Genomic DNA, 17,967 nt, shown 5'->3' on the forward strand with positions numbered 1-17,967 from the left:
AAAAAAAAAAAAAAAAAAAAAAAAAAAAAAAAAAAAAAAAAAAAAAAAAAAAAAAAAAAAAAGCTTAAAAAACACATCCACCTAAGTTTGAAACAAATATCCTAAAGTGCCTTGTTTAAATTTTTACTGATGAGTTTATAGGTAATTTCTGTTCTTTTTATTTTCCAAATTTTCTACAACTAACATAAATTCCTCTTATAAATCAAATGGAGGGACCTTCTAGAAAAGGTGTGATGAGTTTGTAGCTGACTTAAGCTTTGAAAGTTTGTGCCAATTTCTACCTAAATCTTACCATAATTCATAGGTTTTGTTACTTTACGCTTTATATGTTCTTTCAAAAGCATATTTTAGAAAAAAGTAATTTTGTGGGTTTTCTGAATTAGAGTAGCAATTTAAAAACTCTCTTAGGTCACTGATCTCTTTGAGAAACCAGAAAAACTCTAGACTCTTCCCTGAGAAAAAGAACTCATATTTTACATACAGTTTCAACAGAGGCCCAATCACAGGCCCCTCTGGGTTAGTTTCTCAAGAGGTTTTACAACAGAGAAAAATAGCAATTCTGATTTTGAACCTACCAAATATTTAAAATCCTGAAAATTATCAATTGACTTAAAAGTACATTAGAAGAAAAATGTGAAAACCCTCATCAATTTGGTCATGAGTTCAATATAAATTAGTAAGAAGTAAATTATAGGCATGCCTCAACTTTTTACAGCCTACATTTCTCCTAAGTCTTACACTGATAGCCACTCCAATCTGTCTTTAGTACAGTGGAATCTGGACTTAATACTTCTCAAAATAAAAACAAGCACTCAGGATTATGTGCCTCTCGGCCAAGCACTTTAGTTGTTGCAATATTTACACTTTCATCATCAGACAGGACTCTGTGCTTGCGAGTTTTACTGGATGTTACTCTTACTTTATATTAAAAAATATATATATATATAGTTTTCAAACCTAATAATACAGTTGAGACAAAGATGAAAAATCACAAGGTGTGCCCAAAGCAGTAAGCCCTAAGCCCTTTGCCTCAGTCAGTTACTCCCTGGATTTCAGCTAGTCATGGGAAACTGAACCGAAGCATATGGACACTGGAAACACATCACCGTAATCAAAGACTGTATTCTAGATGATGGGTTGTGATTAGGGATTTTTAAAAATAGTTTAAACCTCTTCAGGGGAAAAACCTCTCCTATAACATGTAAGTTTTCCTTTCATTTTCAGAAGTGTGTTAAATATTAAACTAGTTGGTTGCTTCTAAAAACATGATATAAAAACTTAAGGACTCCTACAAGTAATAAATTTTAAGTAAAAAATCATTAGCTCTTTAAAAAAAAAGAAAAAAGCATGTACAGTTTGACCTTAGTCACATAAATACACATACAAAATTAAGAAGCTGGAGGGGGCTGGGCGCGGTGGCTCACACCTGTAATCCCAGCACTTTGGGAGGCCGAGACGAGCGATCACCTGAGGTTGGGAGTTCAAGACCAGCCTGACCAACATGGAGAAACCCTGTCTGTACTAAAAATACAAAAAATTAGCCAGGTGTGGTGGTGCATGCCTGTAATCCCAGCTACTTGGGAGGCTAAGGCAGGAGAATCACTTGAACCTGGGAGGCAGAGGTTTCACTGAGCCGAGATTGTGCCACTGCACTCCAGCCTGGGAAACAAGAGCAAAACTCTGTCTCAAAAAAAAAAAAAAAAAAAAAAAAAAAAAAAGGGAAGAAGATGCTGGAGGGAATAAAAGGGAATGTTTTATTAACAGGGAGAGAATTAGCTTCTCTTTACAATTATAAGTGAATTTATCTTTATTCTTTTCTTATTTCAACTTTTCCATAACTAAGCATGCATTCATTTTATATTCAGAATAAAAATTTAAAAATCAAATTCACATTTGGGGGAAAAAAATTCTTTGAACATTCAACTTGAATCTTTTTTTGTCTCTTAATTTCCTTTGAAACGTTACACACAAAAATTCCAAACTTACTTAATCACCAACCCATGTACTATTTTTTTTAAACTGTGCAGAAACTTGAAGAATGACAAAAGGATTTGTATATATGATTCTTCTCCCTTATCCTGAAAACTTTCATAAACAACTGCAGAAACTCCAACAACAAAAACATGTGAAATCTCCAGAAAGTTTAGAAGTTGTTCTCTGTTCAAGAGGGGAAAAAAAGAAAAAAAGGAAAAAAAAAAAAAAACCCATAAAGAAAAAGCCCAAACAGAAGGCCCTATACAAAACAGTGACCGAAAACTTTGTAGTCAGTAAAATATGGACTCTGAAAAACAGTTTACAAATCTACCTAACGCCGTAAAACAAAGTCATCAGCTTTTACAAGCTTTAAAAGTATGTAGATCAACATTCCACATATTGTACATAATAAAATAAATTTTCTATAGCCATGTGAAAGCAACTCAAGAAAACAGTTTCAGGTATTCATAAGAAATATACTATAAACCATGGCATTATTACAATGAAATAGTTCCGTGTTTCTGTGTACAAGGAATCCCTCAAAATCATGTGACATATAGACAGATATACAATGTGTGCATAAAATAGGTATCTTCACCCCAATTGACTGATAGGAAAGAGGAATTCCAACAGAAAAAACAAAAAAAAAGAAAAATCAAATCTTCACCTGAGACTTTTGCCTACACAGGTATGCTTTCTTGGTTATTTCCTACTCTAAATTCTAATAGAAACTATTACTCTTTTCCTCTTAACAATTATTTTTGTCCAGTTTCCTTTGAAAAATAACAAATATTTGCTTTAGACTCTCTCTCAAAACTCACATACCAGAGCATTTTGGAGCTTTTATGTCTAAATTTAAAGCTATTCTTTCCAAAATTAAACACTTGAACAAAATATATTTTTCTATATTTTGGTCTGCTTCATGTAATTTCAAAGATACCTTTACCAAAAATCCTTTTAAGATAAAGGAAGACAATAAATTTTTGACAACTCACACGTATACGATTTATGATTACAAGTAACACCTAACATCAACATGATCTGCCAGGCGCCCCATGTACTATTTCATTTCATTCTCACCAGTCAACATAAAGGAAGGAGACTTCCTTTTTGCGTGTGGAGGACCTATTCAATAAAGTCACTGCAGTGCATTAAAAATAACCATTAATTCTTTTTCACGCCTCCTCTCAACAGGTGGGTGTTATCTTCCCACAGTGTGAATCTTCACTGGCTTTGTGAGTTCCTTCGACCAACATAATGTGGCCTGGCAGCTTCCATTCTTGCTGCCCTGAGATGCCCACAGAAAGTAAGCCAGACAAAAGAGTACACGGATGTAGAGGCTCAACCAACAGCACCGGACAGACAACACAGCTGACCCGGCCACCAACTAGCTGCAACCAGGGCAGTGAGCCCAGACAAAACGAGCAGAAGAACCACACAGGTGAGCCCAGCTTAATAGGCACACCCACTGAATCCTGTGCAAGTAAACGGTGGTCGTTTCAGGCCACTAAGTTTTGGAGCAACTTGACTACGGAGCAATAAAATAATAAATATATCATCTTAGCAAGGATATATTTTGAGTTACAGAGCTGTACTCTTTGTGATATAGCAATTATTTATTTTAAAAAAAAAAAAGTTCCAGGTCTCATTTTGTAATTCTGAAAGTTAGATGTTTGACACACAGTGAAATTTACGGAAGTGGGGTAAAGAGGAACAGTTAGTTAATGATATAGGATAGATATAGTGTTAAATGAACAGGTACAATCTGATTTCATTTTTGTCCAAAAGGATGGGAGCCATATATAAACATGTAGGTGAATACACATATACAACACACACACACATACATATATACACAAACACTTACGTTATGCAAACCATTTCTGAAAAGATTTCTGAGCAACTGGTAAAAACTGTTGCTTCCAGAAAACAGAACTGAGGGGCCAGGCCCAGTGGTTCACGCCTGTAATCCTAGCACTCTGGGAGGCCGAGGCGAGTGGATTGCCTGAACTCAGGAGTTTGAGACCAGTCACGGTGTTTGGCAACACGGTGAAACCCTGTCTCTTCTAAAACATACACAAAAAATTAGCCGGGCGTGGCAGCATGTGCCTGAAATCCCAGGTACTTGGGAGGCTGAGGCAGGAGAATCGCTTCAACCCGGGAGGCAGAGGTTTCAGTGAGCCAAGATTGCGCCACTGCACTCCAGCCTGGGCGACAGAGCAAGACTCTGTCTCAAAAAGAAAAAGAAAACAGAACTGAGAATTAGGGGACAAAGGTAGAAGGAACCATTGACATCCTTTCATACTTCCTAAATTTTGAAACACGTAAATGTATTGCCTAATTTAAAATTTTTTATTTAAATCTTTAAAAGTTAATATACAGTCTTTCTTATCTCTTAAAGACATACACCAAAGTATTTCTGGATGGAGTGATATGACTTAGATTCATTTCAAAATTGGAGGTGGGATAGTTTTTATTCAAAAGTCAAAAAATATAGGCCAGGCACAGTGGCTCATGCCTGTAATTCCAGCACTTCTGAAGGCCGAGGCAGGCGGACCACCTGAGGTTGGGAGCTCAAGACCAACTTGACCAATATGGAGAAATCCTGTCTCTACTAAAAATACAAAATTAGCTGGGTGTGGTGGCACAGCATGCCTGTAGTCCCAGCTACTCAGAAGGCTGAGGCAAGAGAATCACTTGAACCCGGGGGGCAGGTGTTGAGGTGAGCCAAGATCACGCCATTGCACAGGCAATGGGCAACAAGACCAAAACTCTGTCTCATGAACAAACAAAAAACAGATGTTGGCAGTACTGCAGAAAAAGGGGAATGTTTTTCCACTGTTGGTGGGACTACTGGGCCACTGTAGACAGCAATTTGGAGGTTTCTCAGAACTAAACTGAACAACCATTCAACCCAGCAATCCCATTACTAAATATAGACCACCCCCCAAAATTATCATTCTGCCAAAAAGATACATGCACCTGTATGTTCTCTACAGCACTGTTCACAACAACGAAGACATGGAATCAATCCAAGTGCCCATCAACAGTGAGCTGGATAATAAAACTGTGGTACATATATACCATGGACTACTAGCCACAAAAAAGAAGAAATATTTGCTGTAACATGGATGCAGCAGGAAGCCTCTATCCTAATGAATTAATGTAGAAACAGAAAACCAAATACTATATGTTCTCACTTAAAGTGGGAGTTAACCATTGGGGACACATGGACATAAAGATGGGAACAATAAACATTGGGGAAATATAAGAGCAGGGAGGAAGGGCAGAGACAGGGGCTGAATAACGGCCTACTGGGTACCACGCTCACTATCTGGGTGATGGGTTCAACTGTTCCTCAAACCTCAGCATCACGCAATGCGCCTTTGCAACAAACCTCTACACGTACCTCCCGAATCTAAAAAAAGTTTAAAAAAAAAAAAAAATGGAGGCAGGAGTAGATGGCAAGGTAAGATGTTGAAACAGTTTAGAGAAAATCATGAGTTGATAATTATCAAAGCTGATGAGTACATGAGGATTCACTATACTACTCTATCACCTCTTACTTGGAACTCTTCATAACAAAATGTGATTTTAAAACATTCATGTAAAGCTATAACAATAATTCACAGAGGGCCAACTCTCTCTCCATCATTACAAAAAATGGAATAAACACTAAATATTCACAAATATTTACAAAGCACTGGCTTTTTTTTTTTGTCTGACAATTAAAATTTTCAAAAGAGACATATGAGCTACTATTAATACTTATTGAGTGCCAGGCAGAGTGTTCTATAGACATGATCTCATTTGATCTTCACTACAACCCTGTGAGTTAAGTAGTGTATCATCATCACTTTATAAGAAAAAAACTGAGATTCTTAACGTAATTGTTCAGGTCAAAACGTTAATAAATGACAGGATTCAAATACAGTCTGTGACTCCAAATGCCATGCTCTTTAAGGAAGAATTGGAAAGAAAATTACAAATAATCCACAAATGATCAGCCACTAGTGGACCAAACATTGGGAAGTATCTTCATACTTTAATGAGATGACAGTGTGTGAATTTCAGAATACCTTATTTCCTGAGTTAAGTAAAAGAGATTATAAAGAAAAAATGTATGATTAAAAAACATTTTTAAAATCCTCACTAAACTGAAAACCATTATTATTAGCTCTAAAATAACGTCATACAAATTCTCAACCGCTACGCTTGGATCTTTCCTTTTTATCTGTTATTAAGTAAACAAATATTATAAATGTCTCAGTTCACCAAAGTTCCAGGATTTAAATTAATTTTCTTAAAGACTTTTTTGGGTAGATCCTGTGGTCCCAAGCCATTGTCACTCCTATTTTTCTACAAATATTTTGACTCCCTGTCCTACATTTTTTTTAAACAAAAAACAATTTAGATTATTTCTGAACCTAGAATATACATTCTTGTTCCTTAAAGAATCCTTTAAAAATTACACAAACAAAAAAAAAAAATTACACAAACAAAGCATAAACATCACTGGCATAACAATGCATTTTTCAAATCATGTATTTTATTCTTCTTTATTATACCGGTATGTACCCATAAAGAAGAGGAGCTTAACAGAAATTGTATTTTCCACTAGGCTAATACCAAGGGTTAAGTAAGAATTAAAGCAACATGCTTTAAAAAGTAGTGTGTGAGACACCCTAAGAATGGCTCCAGCCTCTGAACTCCTGTACTTGCTTCCTATCTCTGCAAGTAGCACAAAATTATTGTGATTTCCCTGTTTAATGTCTGACTGTGAATTCTTCCAAGGCAGGGTCTTTCAATTCTAAACAGCAGCACAATACTGGCATATGGTAGGAACTCAATCATTGTTTGTGGAATTAAGAGAATGCAAAAATATCACAAGAATTCCACCATGCTCCCAAATAGCAATTTCCTGGCTTTCAGGGAAATGCAGACACTTTGCTCTCAATTTTTTGATATAATGAATTGATAAACTTACTGACCATTCAGATTTGAGCAATATGATACCATGTACAGATCCTCATTAAAAGCAAACAGAAAAGTCTGTTTCCTGAACCAAATCAGAAATGATTCAGAGGAAAATGCAAATTCTAACTGGAAAAAAATAACTTTAATTTTTTAATGTATAAAGTACTGTATTACTTCAAGATATGTATAGGCAAAAATGCTAAGCTTCTATAGTTTAGAGGGTTTTAAAAAACTGAAACATGAAATTGAGGGCTACCTGAACCTGTCGTCAAGTAAATGCCACATTTCTGTCACTGCTCACTAGACTTGAGCACTACTAGAGCATTTGTAAACTAAGATGTGATACAGAAAATAACCATATATTTGGTGTTCATTTACCCAAACATTTATTAAGTGCCTATTCTGAACCAAACACAGAGTAGGGGTTGTGAATAAATGGATGAAAACGTGCCTTTATCCTTAAAGAACTCTCTAATAAGAATCTTATAAAATGAACCACAAGCAAGTTACTATTCACCCATTTATGTAAACTAGCGTCTATTCTCAGTGAATACCTTTCTAATTTCCTGAGCTTCTTACCAAAACCAATAGATAGAAGTCCACATTAACAAAACTTCCCCTGGAAATTATTTGTAAAATGGGCCACTCCGACTCAATGTGCTGGGGAAAAAATTCTTTGGCCAAGGACTTGTATTTCAAGTTTTAACCTGAACTGAATGTATAATGAAAGGCCAATGGACCATTATGGAAATGCTGACAGACTTACACCACCAGTGGAAGCAACTACAACGATGCATTTATTGAAAATTAATGAAGTCCTGAATTTTTATTTATAAAGTGGGTATTATTAGTTTTAGATTATTTTCTGCAAGCCAACAGTCAAAATTTAATAAGATGATGTGTACAGATTGCACTGATTTTCACTCTTATCCACTGCCTGCAGCCTATGTGCATTTAAACCAAAAAACATTTGATATACACTAACTATAAATTATTTCCTTGGAGATCTCTCAGGCATGAAGAAAAAGCCTCTTAAAATAAATTTAAAATATTATATGCTTGATGGTGTATAACCGAAGGTTTAATCTCACCACTAAAGGGGCAGTTACCATGATTTTTGAAATAACCCTGCAGACAATAATCAAGACAGCTCCTGTTGTTCTCTCAGTAAAATCTTCATAAGCACAGCATGGATATATTGTAATTTGATATCTGTAAGATCAACAGCTATACCTCATGACAACTCATAATATAAGATTTTATTCACCATTAAATTGAGCATTTTCCTCAGAAGCCAAAGGAAAGTGTGTTATTTACCAAACGTGGTCCTATTAACTATAGATTAGCACATTAAAGTAGATAATGCTTTCTCTCTTTAAAAAAAACAAGTACAGTCAATAAAACAAGCTCTGAAAAGTAGACAATTTGATTTTTTTTCAAACTTTGGGAAAACATTTCTGTGCCCTATTTCCATCATTATTTTAAAGTAACTGATTCCAATTGTTTTTCCACTAAAATGTAAGAAATATCTCCAAAAAAGAACTATGATTACATTCAAAAATGTCTCAGTCTCCAATTCATAATATCAACAGTATTCTAACTTAAAAAAAAAAAAGAAAGAAAGAAAGAAAGAAAGGAAAGAAGGCACTCAGAATAAACACAAGTAGTAACACAACGTCAGAAAATCAGAAACGTGTAATTCAGAAAAGGGTGAAAGACAATATAAATTAGTACCAAAGGCATTCAAAATGGAGCTTACTAGAAGAATTCAATTACTGGTCACATATACACACACAAACAGCAAACACATTATTTAAACACAAGTAGGTTACCCCATCAGTATTTCAGAAGTGTAATAAAACCATCTTTCACTCACCAATGCTGGATTTTCTCTTGGCAGTTAGTGACCACCTGTCATGAAAACAGATAACTACTCATGAAAAAAAACAGAGCTATGCACAGAGCTACAAAAATCAGTGTATCTGAAAACAAGAACAGTGGCTTTACAGATTTAATGGCATCTCAGTATACATTTTTATTTGTCAAGCACACAGAGATGTGAATGTTGGTTTTTAAGCAGCACACTTTATCATAACCCTCTAATGCGGGCTGATAACTGCAGAACAAATTACAGCTTTCTGATTCATACTTTGGTACAAAACCCGCTTCATAACTATTAGGTGACAAATGATATAAGATAACTAGTATTTTGTACAATCTACAGACCTGTTCTCAGTATTACACATTTTGTAGAATACGTAAATATTATAAATAACAAGAAACCAATGTAACATCCACGTTTCATCAGTTAAAAAGAAAAAAAAAGAAATGACAGTAGTGAAAATACTTTATTTTGTCAGTATATCTCCAAACATTTTCACCTGTAATTTTTATTCTGACGCATTAAAAAATGAATTCAGTGATATTTTTCTACTACATTTTCAAGAAGAAATACTTGGGATAAGGAGATGCTCTGAACAGCTCATTTGTTCCCCAGTGAATTATGATAAAGATTGTAAGCACTTCACAGACAGTTTAAGCTATGTTTATAATACTATAACAATGAAATTAAGCACAAAAGTTATTTGTTTTCCTTGGAGATATTTCAGTACATTCTCAAAATGCTCAGAAAATAAGAACACTTAGTCAATAAAGAAAAATGCAATTTTAAAAAATAACACTATTTTTGAAGACAATTTAAAAATTAACACTATTTTCAAGGATTGCTAATTATCTCTACTTTTAAATTATCTATTAATAAAAATTTTAAACAGCAGACTAGAATACCATAGCATCATTTTAGGGACAGAGACACTAGGAGATGAAAGCCAAAATGCTTAAGATTAGGCCATGTGAAAAAGACAGCAGCATTATCTGGTTTGCAAAACGCTGCTCTAGTTCACTGCTCTAAATGCCAATATTATCTCTTGTGTATGCTCAATGTTTCACACCACCTCCAAAAAAAAAAAAAAAAACGTAATATTTTTTTTTAAACCTGTCACTAAATTCCTCTATTATAACATTTAATTCCTGAAATAGATGTCTTCTTTGGGGACATTTTAAATACTAAGACAGCAATCCTGTACCAAAATACATGCTATATTCAGAAACTCAACCATACTACACATTAACTCAGCATAAAAAGTCCATTTTAGAATGAAGATCTCTCAGTAAGTATCAATCACATAGCAACACTTAATAACAGTGGCAATATATAATAGAGTACTGACTTTACATCTGGAAGAGCCAAGCTAAAACTACATCAACCCGTTTCACTGTTTCTGATTTGGCAGTAATTACAAAACAGACAAACAGAATTCAATGTAAATTGAAAAAAGGAAAAAAAATGTTCATGAAATCCTTTTTATAAAGTTCCTATTTAACAACCCCATTAATAGATGAGACCCAAAAACAGTCAGGATGTTTTCCAATCCCAATGCATGTGTTTCCAAGCATGAAGTGAGCCAAAAGCACAGAAAGCAAAGCCCTGCAAACCATAAGAGCAGAATGTTCATTAACCTCTACATGATAATCCTTTCGTAGCTGCATATTAACTAGTTACATATTCATAATCATTTACATTATTTAAAGGACCTTCGAGGAAATTTTCTAAGCTATATCCATTAGTGACAGTGTTAAAGGTTATAGAAGATAGTCTACCTAATGTTTCCAGGAAGCCTTTTTAATTAGTAAATATGTAAATTTGGCACATATGCTATTTATGTTTAAAAAACACGTCACTGGTAGAATGGCATGTGCTCTTGCCATCACTCCCCATAGTCTACTCCCCACTTTGTTCTGGCCATCCTTCCCCTGTTCCTTTTATTTTCCTAAAATAGGCTCCCTAGGAAAACAGACCAACAACAAAATCCATTTCACAACGTACAAGAGAAATTTTCACTACCAAAATGCTGCCTCACATTTTCAAGTCTTTATTAGTATATAACATATAGTGTTTAGAACACGGAAGACTTCAAATAAGCACGATCCAAACGTAAACTACACAAGAAATATTTTGGAAATGAGAAATAAGGGGTAAGATGAAAGAGGTAGATGTGAAAATACTCAGACTAGCCTTCTGATGAAATGCCTATGGTTATCTTTCTTTACATGATTTACGGTACACTTACTTGCAGAAAAAGATTTAAGCCCAAGCAGTTCTATTATATTGAGTTTTTTGTTTTTTTTTTTTTTTTTAGTTTTTTTTTGTTTTATAGAAAGTTATTCAAAGAAACAAAATAGTAAATTTCTACAACTTAGAAATTGTAGAAGGGGTTAAAAAAGAAGCCTTATTTTTCTCTTAAGTTAAATTATTCCAAATAATCTTATTTCTCCTGAAAAGAGACTTAGATTAATTCCTTTAAGTATTAAATTTTAAAAGTAACCATAAGGCAGTGAGCCTTGTCCTACAAGCAACACTTGAAAACACAGCAAAAGAAACAAAAACGTTTCATTACTTTAAGATCAAAATGGAAGAACAATATTAGTTTTTTATTTTTTAAACCTGCCAAAACATGCAAAAGTGCCCCTAAAGAAAAAAATCTTATTGTATCATTTTCATTTTTTTTCAAAAACAGTTACTAGGCTTCGACATCAAAATAACTGAACTAGTAAATTCTTGAATATAATGACCTCATTTACACTCAAGAGTTTATAATAAAGTACGTACCTACATAGAAGTGCGGCAGGAAGTCCACGGTAAAGAAAAAACTATGAGCTGATTTACCACCATCTCGGAGTCTTTACCAACAAGCCAGTGGCTACTAAGTCATATGGTGTACATTCTTTACAACGCAAAACTGTCTTCAACCTACGAGCAGTACCAACAGTGGGATATGCCAACGCTGCGTAAGACAAAACAAGCTGCCAAGAGTTCGATGAAGGAGCTTATTTTAATATTTACTTGGAGAGGAAACTTGTATTCAGAGAAGAAGTAATTTATTTAATATTACACAACTGTCCAGGAACTGGTAAGAGATGAAATCAGTTTTAAAACCCAGTCTTTCTAATAGGGATTCTATCTAATCCTAAGGGCCACAGTCCCTATACTGGCCTGCTTCCAACCGTATGCAACTTACTGGAAAACGGCAGAAAAACACTGGTGACATCGGCAGTCTTAAAACATTGGCTGCTGTTGCTATTTCTCCTCCACTAGTTCCTCAGTCCCACAGTCATGAATAAGACCTTGCCAATCACGTCAGTAAAAGCAAATTCCATGAGCTTAAGTTCGCCAATTCACTAACATTATAATCCTTATTTCTTCCAATGCCTCTTTCAGATGAAAAAAGTAAGAACAAACAACATAGTTCTCAAACATCATTTACTAGTATATCTGTTAGGTTTAGTTAAAGGTGGAAGGGTACTGTGCTAACCCCATAATTACTATCACACCACATCATATTTTTAAGATATTTATAAATTAATAGGGTTAGATGCCCAGAAGGACAATGATGGACAGTCCACCCTAACGAACTAAGATTTTTCTGTTCATTAGTGTCCAGCTAACATATACATGCATTCTGTCACCAAGGGTTAAAATAACATTTGACAATTTTTAAGGTCCACAACTTATATGGAAAATAGAAATAATCATTTCTTAGCTGTTGTTCCTCAGAAGCTGCTTTTTAGAAATTTTTTTTATAAAGGATAGCAGTAACATGCAGTAGGCTCTCCAGTACTTAAAATTTTTATTTGTGCTATTTATATTGGTGACAGACCACAAGAGGGCATAAACCTATGAGTTTTGCAAGTTCAACACAACGCCGCATTAAAACTAGACTGGAGCAGAAAGCCTAAAAGGTCAAGAGTGTTTCTTGATCTTTGATACTTTTCTCAAAAACGCTTCACTTCTAAAACTTTTCTCACCAAACTGCAATTTTAAATTCTGCCCGTATGGGTTAATGCATAATACAACAGTTTGGGAACTGTGCTAATCAGAGCTGTCTAAATTTACATAGTTTGCTTCTCTTGCTAGACTGTAGCTTCAAGACAGATCTTACTATTTTGGTTTTAAAGCTGCTGAGTCAAAAAGAAAATAGTATCGGGGGAGCTGAAGCCAATGGATACCAGACATACACTGTTATGTGACAGTTACTTAAAAGCTGAGAATAATTTCTTAAAAGATAGATTTGTCAAGTAGGTATATAAATATCAGTACCAAAGTATATAAGAAGTGTACTTTCAACAAAATTTGCAGAATTACAAATCTTTTAAATAAACCCTTTGCAAAGAAGGAAGGAATTGACTACAGGTTCCTAACAGTAAAAAAAAAAAAAAAAGGCAATAAGCACTGGGATAAACTGCAATAAATTGAGGGTCACTGTATAAAAACCAGCACAGGCTGGGCACAGTGGCTCACGCCTGTAATCCCAGCACTTTGGGAGACTGAGGCTGGTGGATCACATGATGCCAGAAGTTCAGCAGCCTGGTCAACAAAGTGCAACCCTGTCTCTACTAAAAATTAAGAAATCAGCCAGGCGTGGTGGTGCACGCCTGTAATGCCAGCTACTCAGGTAGCTTTAATTGCTTGAACCAGGGAGGTGGAGGTTGCAGTGAGGTGAAATGGCACCACTGCACTCCAGCCTGAGAGACAGAGGGAGACGCTGCCTCATAAATAAACAAACAAACAAACCACCATAAAAGTAAAGAAAACCATTTCAATTTTAAACAAATTATGTTATAAATATGCTGAGAAGCAAAACTGCTAATGAAATCCAAGTTAAATTGTACGGAGCCACTTCTTAAAACACTGACGGGTTCTTATTTAAAATTGCAGCTAAGATGGAATCAAAACAAAAACAGTCTCCTTAATCCTTACCTTTACGTTTTAGCCAGATTCCTCCTACACAGGCTTCTAAGGCATTTCTGTCTGTATTCCAATCTAGTCTCATTGTATACAAATATCAGACTATGTCTAATGTCCTTCGGCATTGTACATCTCACTCCCTTGTTGGCTTGACCTCCAAACTAGACTCTTTTTTTCTTTCAGTAATCATTATTAGCTATCTTTAGTATGCTATTAGTTTTCTCCTATTGGAAATATTTTAAGGGTGGTAACATGCACATTCAGTAATTTTTTGTTGTTGTTGTTTGAGACAGAGTCTGGCTCTGTCACCCAGGCTGGAGTGCAGTTAGTGTGATCTCGACTCACTGCAACCTCTGCCTCCCAGGTTCAAGCAATTCTCCTGCCTCAGCCTCCCAAGTAGCTAGGACTACAGGTGCATGCTACCTCACCCAGCTAATTTTTGTATTTTAGTAGAGACAGGGTTTCATCACGTTGGCCAGAATCGTCTTGATCTCTTGACCTTGTGATCCACCCACCTCAACCTCCAAAGTGCTGGGATTATAGGCGTGAGCCACCGCGCCATGCATTCAGCAATATTTCTAAGAATCAAAGTGCTTACATTATCGTAGGGTTTCTGGATTACTTGAACTAGAGATCCAGAAACTCTTAGCTGTTGTGGCTGAAAGCTCCATGAGGTAGGGGCCATTCTCCTTCATCCACCAGCATTCACCGGCCATAAGTAAGTAAACAAGCAACAAGTCCTCTTAAAGAAGTACAGGTCTACTAACACTTACTCCCAAAAACCGCAGGAGACATTTATATTTTAGTAAAGTCATATAGGACATATATATCACATATATCATATACCCCTGTAGTAAACATAACAACATTTGCAATGAAACATGAATATTCAAAATGTAATAAATGCCTCACCCATATCAGTTACAGTTTTGTCAAAAATGAATATGCTAGAAACTTAATAACTGTTTTCAGTGATTTTCAGGCTTCTGAATTGCAGATAAGAAATTGTGACCTACATTTCTGAATCTGAAATAACTGAATTCCACCTTACACGCCCACTGTTTTCCAGAAATATCAATCACTTCTTCTCCATGCACATACCTTCCTTGTAGAAACCTTGCCCTTCTTCCATAAAGAATAGGTAAAGAATCCCATTTCTCCATCTGTAGCCACAATGAATGGAGAGGATGGATACCTGCTGCTAACTAGACCAACCTCATTTACTTTGGACATTAAGAGCCTCGGGTGATTACAGATTCTGTTCCTGAAAAGACGACCACGATGGGATCTGAACAAGCTAACCAACCATCTAAAGCAGCTGGTACATGAAATAACACTATAAACATACAAGAAAACAAAACACACAGACCCATAAAACTCCTGCCCTTGACTTCCTCCTGACTTCTTACATTAAATTCTCTCATAATTTCCTTCTAAGCATTCGTATGATTTACAACTAAGAAAACTTCATAGTAGTAAGCTTGCCACACAGATTAGGAGGAGAATATGCCTGTGAAGAACTCAGAGGAAACAAACAGTCCACTGAAGAGTAAATAGAAATAGTAAAAAAAAAAAGAAAAATATCCTCCCAAATAACAAAGAAGTTAAATTTAAACAATCTTATTTAGCATCAATTAAAGAAGTACATTTTTATTTTAAAGAAACATCATTGGCTGGACATGGTGGCTCATACCTGTAATCCCAGCACTTTGGGAGGCCGGGGCAGGTAGATCACCTGAGGTCAGGAGTTCGAGACCAGCCTGGCCAACATGGTGATGCCCTATCTCTACTAAAAATACAAAAAATTAGCCGGGTGTGGTGGCAGGCACCTGTAATCCCAGCTACTTGAGAGGCTGAGGCAGGAAAATCGAACCTGGGAGGCAGAGGTTGCTGTGAGCCAAGGTTGTGCCATTGCACTCCAGCCTGGGCAACAAGAGTGAAACTCCATCTCAAAAAAAAACACAAAAAAACAAAAAAACAAAAAAACAACAAAAAAAACCACTGTCAGTGAGACTGTAGTAAAAATCACACTAAGTCACTGCTAGTAGCTATGTAACTTCAAATCTCAGTCTAAACTTCTATAATAACTCCAAGTAGGACAAAAAAGCTTGTAATTCTCACAGAGTAGAAGAGATAGATAAATAGAAACATTATCTCTTTAAAGGCACCCAAGAGCTGCTAAAGCAGGGAGGACAGGAGGGACTAAACATTCAGAGAAGGGAGAACCATGGAGGAGTGAGCTGATCCTCTGAAGCCACTTTTTTCTCAAACAGGAGGCACAGGCAAGAGGCTGAGAATTATGTTAGGCCCTGAGAAGATAGCCATGACTAGGAGACAGAAACAAGCAGAACCTTGCGCAGTCTGACAAGGCTACATGGTAGCAAAATTAGAGCGGGAGAGGTCTCAAGTATACAGCTGGTTTCCCTCCCACAGCACCTGTCAAATTCTGAAGCTGTGAAGGCCAAAAAGATAAACTACAACTCTGAAAAGCAGAGCTCAGGATGAAACAAAAATTAAGAGTTCCGAAGCCTCCAAGAAAATATTGCATAGTGAGCAAAATCAGGCTTTCAGATGAAAGCCTGAAGAAACCAGAAGCAGCAGATGCCTTACTAAAACAATACCCTGGCCTTCACTCCACCCAGTACCTGCCTGGAGTAAGGTGACCAGCTCCCCCTGCATCTGCCTCCAGAGAAGAAAGGGTAAGCTTTTTCCAGAGGAAGTTATCACCTTCAGGAATATCTACAATCTTTAAAGATACAATCCCAGCATTTAGTCAAAAATGACTAGGATGCCAAGAAACAGGATCATATAACCAAAAATCAAAAGAAAAAATAAAACAGAACCAAACACACATGCAATCTAGATACTGTTGTTAACAAACATTATAAAGATTAATACATTCAAGGAGATAGAGGAAAAGATAAAAGGAATATATGAAAAAATAGCAATTTTCGGCCACATGCAGTGGCTCAAGCCTGTAATCTCAGCAGTTTGGGAGGCTGAGGTATACAGATCACCTGAGGTTGCGAGTTCAAGACCAGCCTGACCAACATGGAGAAACCCTGTCTCCACAAAAAATACCAAATTAGCTGGGCATGGTAGCGCATGCCTATAATCCCAGCTACTCAGGAGGCTGAGGCAGGACAAATTGCTTGCACCCAGGAGGCAGAGGTTGTGGTGAGCCAAGATTGAGCCATTGTACTCCAGCCTGGGCAACAAGAGTGAAACTCCATCTCAGAAAAAAGAAAAACAACAGCAATTTTCACTAGAAAATAGAAATCTACATAAAGAAATGAAAATTCTACCTCTGAAAAATCAAAAATTAACTCAATAAATGGCATTAAAAGGAGATTAAATAGCAGAAATCAGGATTTTTGAACCTGATAGGTCAAAAGAAAATATCCAAATTAAAGCCCAGAGATTCAAAATTAAAAAATGGAAAATACAGAAAAGGCCAACAAAACACATGCGAAACACAGTATAAGTACAAGATCCAGAAAGGGAAGAGAGAATGAAGCAAAAGCAATATTGAAAGATCTTGAATTATGGATTTCCTAAAACTCATATCAAAATATCAACAACAGACTGAAGAAACTCCAAGAATCCCAAGCAAGAGAAGCACAAAGAAAATTACATCAAGGCACAACATAGTTACAGTGATGAAAACCAAAGAAAGAAAGAAAACTTTACGTGCAGCTGGGGGTAGGAGGAGGAGGCATAGGGGAGATTCACCGCCTTCAAAGGAGTGAGTGACAAGACTTAGAGCTAGAGCTAACTTCAACATCAATGACAGAAAGTGAAAGGTAATAGAATAATATCTCAAAATGCTGAAAAAAATAACACATCAGCTGGGCGCAGTGGTTCACACCGGTAATCCCAGCACTTTGGGAGGCCGAGGCACGCAGTTCACAAGGTCAAGAGATCGAGACCATCCTGGCCAACATGATGAAACTGTGTTCTAAAAAACATAAATTAAATAATTTTTTTTAAAAAACTGAAAATCAATAGTAACAAACACAGCAAACAGATCCTCCAACATGAAGGAAAAATAATGACATTTTCAACAGAAAATTCTGCACAAGGAGACTTTCATTAAAAGAAATACTAAAGGTTTATTAAACTGGACATGCTGTTAATTAAATGTGATATCTAAAAAAATTAAACAATCAGATATTATTAAATAAGTGTAATCTGTTAAAAAAAAAAAAAAA

At 35.9% G+C, this 17,967-nt stretch overlaps 1 protein-coding gene across 3 annotated transcripts in view; it reads right to left on the reverse strand.

Annotated features, from left to right (window-relative positions):
• Positions 1–17,967, reverse strand: part of URI1 (URI1 prefoldin like chaperone) — a 74,746-nt gene that overhangs the window by 36,986 nt on the left and 19,793 nt on the right. For all 3 annotated transcript variants that reach the window (XM_017499883.2, XM_037728308.1, XM_037728307.1), the window contains one exon: positions 8,828–8,862. In XM_017499883.2, coding sequence (XP_017355372.1) covers positions 8,828–8,862 — 35 coding nt within the window. The remainder of the gene's footprint in view (positions 1–8,827; positions 8,863–17,967) is intronic.

The sequence above is a fragment of the Cebus imitator genome, unplaced genomic scaffold (assembly GCF_001604975.1).
Source record: "Cebus imitator isolate Cc_AM_T3 unplaced genomic scaffold, Cebus_imitator-1.0 Scaffold261, whole genome shotgun sequence".
Classification (NCBI taxonomy): Eukaryota; Metazoa; Chordata; class Mammalia; order Primates; family Cebidae; genus Cebus; species Cebus imitator.